The 10,359-nt window shown below is 60.5% G+C and overlaps 1 protein-coding gene across 1 annotated transcript in view; it reads left to right on the top strand.

The window, feature by feature from the left end:
* ADGRD2 (adhesion G protein-coupled receptor D2) overlaps window positions 1-9,680 on the top strand; it is a 26,871-nt gene extending 17,191 nt beyond the window's left edge. The window contains exons 12-22 of the mRNA XM_011931466.1: window positions 522-625; window positions 887-989; window positions 1,294-1,447; window positions 1,994-2,127; window positions 2,204-2,319; window positions 3,266-3,386; window positions 8,105-8,146; window positions 8,230-8,298; window positions 8,949-9,071; window positions 9,335-9,365; window positions 9,598-9,680. Of these exons, the coding sequence (XP_011786856.1) occupies window positions 522-625; window positions 887-989; window positions 1,294-1,447; window positions 1,994-2,127; window positions 2,204-2,319; window positions 3,266-3,386; window positions 8,105-8,146; window positions 8,230-8,298; window positions 8,949-9,071; window positions 9,335-9,365; window positions 9,598-9,680 (1,080 nt within the window). The remainder of the gene's footprint in view (window positions 1-521; window positions 626-886; window positions 990-1,293; window positions 1,448-1,993; window positions 2,128-2,203; window positions 2,320-3,265; window positions 3,387-8,104; window positions 8,147-8,229; window positions 8,299-8,948; window positions 9,072-9,334; window positions 9,366-9,597) is intronic.
* Window positions 9,681-10,359: the final 679 nt, after the last annotated feature.

Below are 10,359 nucleotides of genomic sequence, written 5' to 3'. Positions count from 1 at the left end.
GCTGGGCATGGTGGCCCGTGCCTGTGGTCCCAGCTACTCAGGAGGCTGAGGCACAAGAATCACTTGAACCCAGGAGGCAGAGGTTGCAGTGAGCTGAGACTGCGCCACTTGCACTCCAGCCTGGGGGACAGAGTGAGACTCTGTCTCAAAAAAAAAAAAGAAAAGTCAGAGCGTGGATGCCTTTCCACATCATCAACGATCCATCCACAGCCCCATTCTGACGACACTCCATGGTCCCTGGGATCCCTCCCCGTGGGCACATCGGTCAGCGCTCTTAGTAGCTGTCCAGTCGGTGGAATCTGGGCCAGTTGGGGTCAGTCTAGGGAGAGCCAGCAGGAGAGAAGGACATGCTCACATCTGTTTATTAAATGCCTACTGTGTGCAGGCTTGGGCCCTGCTGGCTGCTGCTGCACTGCAGAGGTGAATATGGCATGGGGGCCTTAGAGTCACCAGGCGGGGCGAGGTCTGGCCTGGGTCGGGTCTGGGTGGTGCCAGGGGTGTTTCTCTGTCCCTCCACACAGAGAGGCCCTGAGGAGGAGTCGCTGCTGAGGACTCTGTCATTTGTTGGCTGTGGTGTGTCCTTCTGCGCCCTCACCACCACCTTCTTGCTCTTCCTGGCGGCCGGGTGAGGAGAGTTCACCACCGTAGCCTGGCGGCCTGGGCCCTCCCCGCCCCGCTCAGGCCTCCACGTCCCCATCGGTCGGGTGTCCATCCTTGGTCCCGGCAGAACCTCGGTCTGAGCCTCTCGTTAGGATGTGCAGCGTCTCCTGTGGAGCTGCTTTCTTTCCCTCCATCTGCCCAGGCCCAGGGGCCCGGGCAGGACAGGGGCCTGCGGCGTGTGGGCACCGGCAGTGGTCTTGTTAACTGACTGCTCTGTCCTCTCCAGGGTCCCCAGGTCGGAGCGAACCACGGTCCACAAGAACCTCACCTTCTCCCTGGCCTCTGCAGAGGGCTTCCTCATGACCAGCGAGTGGGCCAAGGCCAATGAGGTGGCCAGTCAGTGGGTGGGCTGGAAGCCCAGGGGAGCCTGGGAAAGTGCCTGTGGGTTTTTCTAGGGTGATCCCCTGCCCCCCACCATTTTCACTTGGCTCCACTTCCCCGGGGAGGAGCAGGGCCCAGGGAGGAAAGGCTCCAAATGGTGGAGCGGGGCCCAGGCTGCTGCCCAGAGGCCTCACCCGCTGACACTTCTTTGGGTTGGCAAGGCCAGGCTGGGCACAGGGCCGCGGGGCCGGCCTGCACCTGCGTCTGACCTCGGACCTAGGTGGGGATCTCCACCCTCCCCCGCTCCCACAGGTGGCGTGTGTGGCTGTCACAGTAGCCATGCACTTCCTCTTTCTGGCGGCGTTCTCCTGGATGCTGGTGGAGGGGCTGCTGCTGTGGAGGAAGGTGGTAGCTGTGAGCATGCACCCGGGACCAGGCATGCGGCTCTACCACGTCATAGGCTGGGGTGAGGCCTGCTCTGCGCCCGCACTCTCTTCTCCCCAGCTGTAGCTTGCATGGCCGACCCTGCCATCTAACATGGCCCCACGCCCAGCACTCAGCACCCAGCACCACTCAGCATCCGGCATTTAGCATCACCCAGCACCCGGCAACACCCAGCCCCATCTCTGACATGACCTCAATTTCCTTAGTCCTATTAACCTCCAGTTTACCCAACCCCCTTCCTCATAATCCTTCTCCACTTCACAGCCTCCCCTCTCCATCCACGGTGCTATCTCCCCAGACCTGTAGCCAGCCAGTTGCCCAGCCTCCATCTCCGGAGACACCCAGCTGTAGCCTCCAAAGCAGCCTCAGCTCTCCCCACTCCCAAACTACTGTGGCTCCAATGCCACCCCAACAGTATCAGAGCCCCCAGCCCTGCTCCTTGGACCTCCCCAGTGCCCCAAGTACAACCTCCAGTAGGGGACAGCTACAGCTTGGGAGGAGCGGTTCTGGGTCCTGGAGAAGAAAGAGCAGGTGACCCGGCCTTGAGACCCCCTTCTCCCTCCCCTAGGCGTGCCTGTGGGCATTGTGGCAGTCACCCTGGCCATGCTCCCCCGTGACTACGTGGCCCCCGGACACTGCTGGCTCAATGTGCACACATATGCCATCTGGGCCTTCGTGGGGCCCGTGCTCTTCGTGCTGACTGTGAGCGGGGGACCTGCAGGGGAGGGGCGTGTTGGGGACAGGGAAGGCCTCTCACCCGCTGACCCCAGGTTTCCAGGCCAACACCTGCATCCTGGCCCGGGTGGTGATGGTCACCGTGTCCAGCGCCCGCCGCCGTGCCCGCATGTTGAGCCCACAGCCCTGCCTGCAGGAGCAGATCTGGACCCAGATATGGTGAGGCCCCAGAACAGGGAGGCCAAGAGGAAGCAGAGAGTGCAGGGTCAGCCGGCGCCAGGCACGAGGCTCACCGGGCAAGAGCACGTGCGAGTCTGTGTGTCCAGAGCGTGGCCGTGTGGCCATGCCCGAGTCTGTGTTGAGTACGTGGGTGCATATGTGTCCCTGCATCTGTGTCACACATGCTCGGGCATGTCAACTCGTGTCAACATGCACCTGTGCACCCTTGCACCCATGCGGGTCACATGTGGGGATGGTCACTGATTCGTGTGAGGGAGCTGTGGACATCAGCCACTGTTCCAGGGGTGCACTGTCTGTGGAAGGCACTGATAGCCTGCAGGAGACAAAGTAGGGGAGACCCTGAAATCAGGGTTAGCCCCAGAAGTTCAGGGTTCGCTCCAGAAGTTCAAGTTCAGGGTGAGGACCTGGGTCCCTATTCCTGCCAAAGACCCCCATTGCTCTGCAAGAGAGGGGACCCCGCCGGCCTCCTTTCCCAGCCCTGCCTCCTTGCTGGCTTTCTCCTTCCCCACCCATCCTCCACCAAGCACAGGGCAGCCCAAGCTGGGGGGATCCCCGAAAAGCCAGGGAACCCCAGGGCCCTTGGAGAGGGAGAAGGGAGTCCTTCTGACCCCATCCCTGCTGCTCCCACTGCTCAGGCCTCGGCCCCTGCTCTGGACAGCTACCACCCCATTCCTTCCAGCCAGGTTGGGGGCTGGGACCCCATCTCCCAAGTGCCACTACCCTACTTCATGCCACCTCTGTCTCTGAGGAGGGGGGCAACAAAGTCCAGTCAAAAGTTCTGGCTCCCTCTAAGTCCTGCTGAGCCATGGTCCTAACCCTCAGCTCCCACCCCACTCCAGGCACTTACAGGTGCTGTTATCCCTGGAACCCTACGGGGAGCTCCCCAGGCCTCCAACCCCCGACAGCCCTGCCTGCCCTCCTACAGGGCCACGGTGAAGCCTGTGCTGGTCCTGCTGCCCGTCCTGGGCCTGACTTGGCTGGTGGGCATCCTGGTGCACCTGAGCCCCACCTGGGCCTATGCTGCCGTGGGCCTCAACTCCATCCAGGTACCTCCAGCCCCAATCTTCTGGGACTAGGCCCTGATATGCATGAAAGCTTGGAGGGGACGACTGGGGTGTCAGGGACTGGGGCGGGGGGTGAGCCCTCCATCACAGGAGACATTCAATAGCAACTGGGACATTCTATCTAAGAAGGAGTTTTGTGGGTGGGGGGGAACAGGCAACTTCCAATCAACCAGTGGTTCGTGCAGGAGGCTCATGGGGCCCCTCTGCCCGCTGCGGAGGCTTAGGCCCAGAAAGAAGGTGTTAAGGCTCACTGTGCTTGGACACTCAGGGTCTGGCAGAAATTCCAGCCCCTTAGCTGGTGCCAGAGCCACTTAGTTCTTGCCAGGAAGCTGGGGAGGGGATGCAGGGCATCAGTCACCTCCCTCTTGGGGTCTGCGGCCTGCTGGGTGAGGAGGCCTGTTCATGAGGCTGCAGGAAAGGGCCCGGGCTCCCCGGGTCTCTCAGGGCCTGTGTCAGGGAGGGGGCCAACTAGGTCCCTCTTGGGGGATTGGCAGGTCTGTGGAGGACCAGAACATTAACTGCAGTGACAGCCAGGGGGTTGGGTGCTGGGAGTCAGGGAGGCCCACTGAGGCCCTTCCTGGCCCCTCCCTTTCCCTCGACCTCCCTGGACCATTCCGCCAGGCACCTCTCCCTGTCATCTGCACCTCTTGCTCCTCGCTTTCCCGGCCCGGGTCCCTCTCAGGGCCAAAAGGTGGGTGGGCGAGGGCCCAGGCTGGACTGCGCCAGGCTCAGGAAGTCAGGTGCAAACTCCACCCAGGGTCCGTGTGCCCTCCGAGCTGGGGACCCTCCATCTTTTCCTTGAAGAATGGGAGCCAAGGCGGTAACAGCCACTCACAGTGCCTGGGTGCTCCCTCTGAGCCCCAGGCCAGGCTCCTATTTTTATCTCTCAACAAGCCTTGTAAGTGGGGAAACTGAGAACTCATGAGGTCACTTGCCCAAGGCCCCCGAGGAGGCAGCATCAGTGCTGGGACACCACTCCAGAATCTGTGTTCTTAGCCACAGGGCATCCAGCTGACTGCGGATGGGTCCTGGCTGGTCCCTGGGAGCATGCTTGGACCCAGTTACTCATTCATCCATGTGCTATTCACAGCTCGCCCAGTGTGTACCAGGCACTGTGCTGGGTGCCAGGCCACAGCAGGAAACGAGGTAGCAAAAAGCCTCTGTATTTGTGGAGCTGCCATTGGTAGAGCAGGAAAACCATGGCCACGATGAAGAAATGAAGTGTTCAGTAAGGGGATGAGGCAGGGGAGCCCTCTTCCAAGTCCCACGCCCCCCAGGGCTTCATGGCTGGGTTCAGTCTGGCTGGCCCCTGGCCAGGCCTCTCCACCTGTCACACGGGGGGGCAGGTGTTGGCATCTTGTTGCCATGGCGACTCCTCCAGCTCTTTCCCAGGTGCCCCTCTCCACATCATGGGGCGTTGGATCCCTGATGCTCTCCGTCCTCACCTGTGCCCCTCAGGTGGGCAGAGACACAGCCATGGGGCAATGCCACCGTCGCACCGTCTCAGCTCCCTCCCATCACTTCTCATTCTTTCCTCTCTCTCTGTCCCAATCTTGGTCTCTGAATCTTCTCTGGTTCTGTCTCTCAGGCTCCCCCTCTGTCACTGTCCCCCTCTCCCTGTGCCCCTCTCACCCTCTGGCCGCGGATGCTTTTTCTGGCACTGACCCCACCTGGCTCTTTCTGGATCTGTCTTCATGTTTCTGCACTTCTCTCCTCTGTCTGTCTGACACGGGATTGTTTTTTGTTTCTTGGTTTGTTGCGTTTGTTGGCTTTTTTCTTTTTTTTTTTTTTGGAGATAGAGTCTCATTCCAAGTGCAGTGGCACGATCTTGGCTCACTGCAACCTCTGACTCCCAGATTCAAGCGATTATCCTGCCTCAGCCTCCTGAGTAGCTGGGATTACACACCTGAATAATTTTTGTATTTTTAGTGGAGACGGGGTCTCACCATGTTACCCAGGCTGGTCTTGAACTCCTAACCTCAAGTGATCCTCCCGCCTCGGCCTCCCAAAGTGCTAGGATTACAGGCATGAGCCACCATGCCCAGCCTTCTGACACTGGTCTTTTTATCTCTGCCTCTCCATCTCCATGTGCATGACCCTCTCTTGCCCCTGCCTAAGGCAGCCTCAGATCACCCTTGAGATGCTTACCTGGTGAAGGCAAGGAGGGGCTGCCTTAGGCAGGAGGTCAAAAGGCAGGAGTGGGGTCTGGGCCCTGCTGCTGACGGTCCCATGACCCTCTTGGGCTCAGGGCCCTGTTCTCTCAGTCCCTCTCCCCAGGCGCAGCCTTTCCCTTCACCTCTCCTTTGGTCTCTCTCTCTCTCTCTGTCCACCGAGGTCTCTCTGTGTCTTCCCCTCGCACTCCACCTCCATCCCTATCCCCCTGTCACTCTCCGTCAGTCTTGGGCATAAGTTGGGTACATCCCACTCTTAGGAGGGTGACCAAGTGACCAGGGAGGAAGCCTGGGACTCAGGGATGAGACTCTGCCCAACCTCATTCACTCTCTGGAAGTAATTTGTATCCTTCTGGCCCCGTGCCGGGTTGTGTCGAGGGAGAGCAAAGCCTTACTTCTATAACCAGCCGTAGCTCACACTTGCCCTGGTGGACAGAGCCTTGTTGTGAGGCCTGGAGAAGTGGCACCAGGCCTCCGTTTCTACATCTAACTGAAGGGGATCAGATTCCCACCCGCCTCATGGGATCATCGTGGAGTTTGGCTGACGTAACATTTGCCAAGGCTACGCACAATACCTGGCACGTGCGAGGAGCCCCACGAGTGTGAGCTCATTGTTTTGTTCAGTTGTTCAACACGCACTCCCCTAGCCCCTCCCCGTGCCCTGGCTGGCCTGCACGCTGGGGGACATGGAGATGCCCAGGGCCAAAGAATTCTGTGACATTCTCAGCCCAAGGGAGAGAGAGACATTAAAACCACACAACCACAGCATGTCGTGACTGAGGCCGAGAGAAAACGGACCTTGGTCAAGGCAGTGTGGGGACAGAGGAACAGCTCATCAGAGGCAGAATGGGCCACGTGGAGGGGGTCACTCTCAGCCAAGACCTGAAAGCTGTATGGAGAGGGGGAAAAGAATGTTTTAAGCCGGGGGAGAAGCATGGTGGGGTCAAATGGCGGGGAGACATGAGGGGTAAGGCTGATGAGAAATGGGGCAGGAGGAAGTGTGGGGGGCAGACAGCATAGGGTCCTCAAAGCTGTCGTAAAGAGCTCAGACTTGGCCAGGCGCAGTGGCTCATGCCTGTAATCCCAGCACTTTGGGAGACCGAGGCAGGTGGATCACCTGAGGTCAGGAGTTCAAGACCAGCCTGACCAATATGGTGAAACCTCGTCTCTACTACATACAAAAAATCAGCTGGGTGTGGTGGCAGGTGCCTGTAGTCCCAGCTACTCGGGAGGCTGAGGCTGGAGAATCGCTTGAACCAAGAGGGCGGAAGTTGCAGTGAGCCAAAATTGTGCCATTGCATTCCAGCCTGGGCAAGAAGAGTGAAAACTCTGTCAAAAAAAAGAAAAAAGAAAACAAAAGAAAAGAAAGACAGAAAAGCTCAAATTTTGTCCCGGGGTAGTTGGGAGCCATGCAGGGCGTCAGGCAGGTGCTGGTGTTCTTGGGTTGGCATTTGGAAGGATGCCTTTGGGTGGTGAGGAGTGGGTAGAAGGAAATGGGATGGAGAAGGCAGTGCAGAGGCTACAGAGAAAGGACAGGCTGGGGGTGGGGACCTGGGAGTCTTTGGGGTCTGTCTTGGAGAATGGGGGTGATGGTATCATCTCAGTTGGTGCCTGGGCACCAGGGAGACCAGTCAGGCTCTTGGGCTCCAGCTCTTAGCCCTGGGAGGCTGGAAGGCCCCAAGGAATTCCAGGCCCCCACCTGTGCCCTCCTGCCTGGGCCGCAGCACAGGAGCAGCTGCCTGTGACACTGCCCAGGGGGGATCCCAGGACAGCCTCAGGGCTGGACCACACTGGAGCTTAGGACCCATTCCTCTGTCCCCTACCCCCAGCTCCTGGTCCCTCTCCATCAAATGCGGAGAGTGAATCCACCCCGCCACAGACTTGCTGTGACGGTCAAGTGAGAGCCCAGATGTGATGGTGCAGGGAGGGTGCTGAGGTCCTCTTGGTCCCACGGTGTGGGAAGAGGGAGCCAGCTCCACCCCAGCCACTGTGTGAGTCCCTCACAGGCAGCACCTCCCATCCCCTCAGGAGCCAAGTCCCGGCCTCATCTCCCCTTTCCAGATAAAGAGACAGAGACTCAGGGAGGTGAAGGCCACTCAGCTAGAGGCACAGTGAGAAGGCACTCACAGGGCTGTTGTCCCAGGACCTGACTTGGCCTTGGAGCCTCAGGAAGGTGTCCCCCTCCTAACCCTACCGCATAGCATAGCGAGGCGGTGAGGATGAGACAGGCCCAGGGTGGGGCACAGAGGACTGGAGTCAGAGAGGCTGCCTGGTGAGCAGAGGCTGAAGGTTGGGGTTGCATGGGACAAAACCGCTTCTGGTCCCCTGTCCTGCTAAATGCCACAGCTACCCCTCTGCAGGCAGGCACGAGGGCAGGGCCGACTTACTGCCCATCAGCCTGTCTCTGGGTATCTCTGCGAGTGTCTCTGCCCCTGGGGGGCACCGGGACCCCAGGCAAGGCCAGGCTGTGGGGGATGGGGTCGGGGGCTCAGGGCTGCGGCGTCGCCCACTCGCTGGGTCTGTCCTCAGGGGCTGTACATCTTCCTGGTTTATGCTGCCTGCAATGAGGAGGTGAGTCTGGGGGCGCTGGCTGCAGGGAGGGGGGTCCGAGGGGTAGGGAGGGTCCCTGACCTGACCTCCAAATGTTCCCCCAGGTGCGGAGCGCCCTGCAGAGGATGGCTGAGAAGAAGGTGGCTGAGGTGCTCAGGACACTGGGGGTGTGGGTGGGGGCGGGAGGCCCCCAGAGCCAGGTCCCAGCCCCCACATCCTCTCCTTTCAGTCCTGTGCCAGCCCTGCCAGCTGGGGGAGCAGCCTGAGGCCCCCAGGTCCCTGGGAGGCAACCCGAGGGAGCCCCATAGTCTTGGCTCCACCCCGGAGACACGTGGCTCTCAGAGGTACTCTCAGCACCCAGTTGGGAGTGCCGCCCAGTGCCTCAGTTTCCCCAGCACTCAGGCAGAGCTGGGAGGACAAGGGCAGATCCTTTTAGTCCATCTGAAAAAAGGAAACCAGGGCCCAGGAAACTGCAGCCCTGTGGCTTGAGCAATGTCCTGTCACTCATTCCCCACTGCCAGGAAACCCGGGCTCCTGGGGCCCGGCCCAGGCATAGGCTTGTCCAGGGTGACCTTCCCTGGGGCTCCATGGAGAAGGGTTTGGGGGATTCCTGGAGATGGTGAGTAAATGGGGTCGAGGCTCTGAGGCAGGGCATGGGTTGAATGACTTCGAGGCCAGGCCAGAGGTTCCAATCCTAGCTCCCAGTCACCTCCTGTGTGCCCCTGGGCAAGTTCCTTTCCCTCTCTGGGCCTCATTACTAATCTGTGAGGAAAACCTTGGAGTGGATTCTTAGCGTATTTGATCCTGAGGGCCCCACTCCCAGGATGGGGGAGCAGAGAGAGCTCTTCCTGCCTTCGTCTCTGAAAAGTTTGCATTTTTCTCACTAGGGACCTATGGCCCTAGAACCCCCTCAGCCTTCTCCTCCATTGCAAACCCGGAGAGACAGGTGAGGCTGGGACAGAGCGGGTCACACAGGGCTCTGCTAGGGGGCTGGCAAGGCCAGCAGGCAGGGTCAGGAAGCCACAGGGCCTGGGTAGGGCCGGGATGGGGGCTTCTCCGGGATCTGTTTCTCTGTTCCTGGGCTCAAGGGCCCAGGGAGGGAGAGCTACTGGCCGCAAGCTGGCAGAGGCCCCTATAGCCAAGGATCCCCAGGGCAAGGGGCGGCAGAAGGAGTGGGAGCCACCCCTGTGACAGCCCCTCTGTCCTCAGGCTGTGGAACTGACAGCATTCAAAGCTTCAGGTACAGTCCCCACCTCAGCGGGTCCCCTCTTTTCTTTTTGGGCCTGGACACCCGCTAAGCCCCCCTGTACCAGGACGGAAGTGATTTGAAACCAATATACCCAACCTCCCACAATTGCAGAGGCCCTCCCCTCACTCCACACGTCCCCTGGGAGCACTGGGGGCCTGTCAGGGACCAGGCAGTACCCCTTGGGAGGGCTTCGTTAGAGTAGGTCATGGAACCCTAGTCTGAGCGGGCGCTGCCAAAGAGCACAGCCTGCCTTCCTCTGTCCTCCCCTTTCTGCCCCCCAAGTCCAGCACCCCCCTCATCCTCTGAAGGCTCTGGGCTGATGCCCTAGGATCCACAGCCTTCCAACCCCTCTGAGGCACAAGCGCTTTCCTCCCAGGCTGCAGGTCACCAGCTGATGGGGGCATGACAGGGGCTGGGCGGTGGCAGGGGGACTGTGGGAGGGTGAGGACACCCCAGGTCCGGCTCAGGGAGAGGACTGAAGCCTGGGGAGCTCAGCCGGGCCCAGGGGAGCCATGGGGACCCTGCCCGCTGGTCGCTTCCCTGGGGGAACACTCCTTCCATCTGAAACCCACATGGCTCCAGCCTCCGCCAGGTGACTGTGTCCAGCGAAGGCAAGAGCAGTGTTTACCAGGCAATTCCCAGGGGCAGGCTCAGTGCTCAGCCCAGGCACCTGCTGATTCTGAGCCAGTGAGGGGGAAGTGGAGGTGCCTTTCTCCACCCATTGCGCGGATGAGGAAGTTGAGGCACAGAAAGGCGCAGCCGCTAGCCAGAGCCCGAACAGAGCCAGGGCCAGGCCCCCACTGGCGCAGATGGGGGACTCCAGGCACAGCAGTAGCCACACGGGTGTAAACGTAGGGCCACGTGAACCCGGGTCCATGGGATCCCAGGCCCCGACCGGCCCCCATCCCCGGCTGCCATCTCAGTCCCGGAGAGTCTCAGCTTCCCCTTCTGCAGAATGGACTGGGGGCGCCCCCCATAGGCCCGC

The sequence above is a fragment of the Colobus angolensis genome, unplaced genomic scaffold (genome assembly GCF_000951035.1).
Source record: "Colobus angolensis palliatus isolate OR3802 unplaced genomic scaffold, Cang.pa_1.0 Scaffold9, whole genome shotgun sequence".
NCBI classification, from domain to species: domain Eukaryota; kingdom Metazoa; phylum Chordata; class Mammalia; order Primates; family Cercopithecidae; genus Colobus; species Colobus angolensis.
Note: the sequence above shows the minus strand (reverse complement) of the source record. Positions and strands in the feature narration are given on the sequence as shown.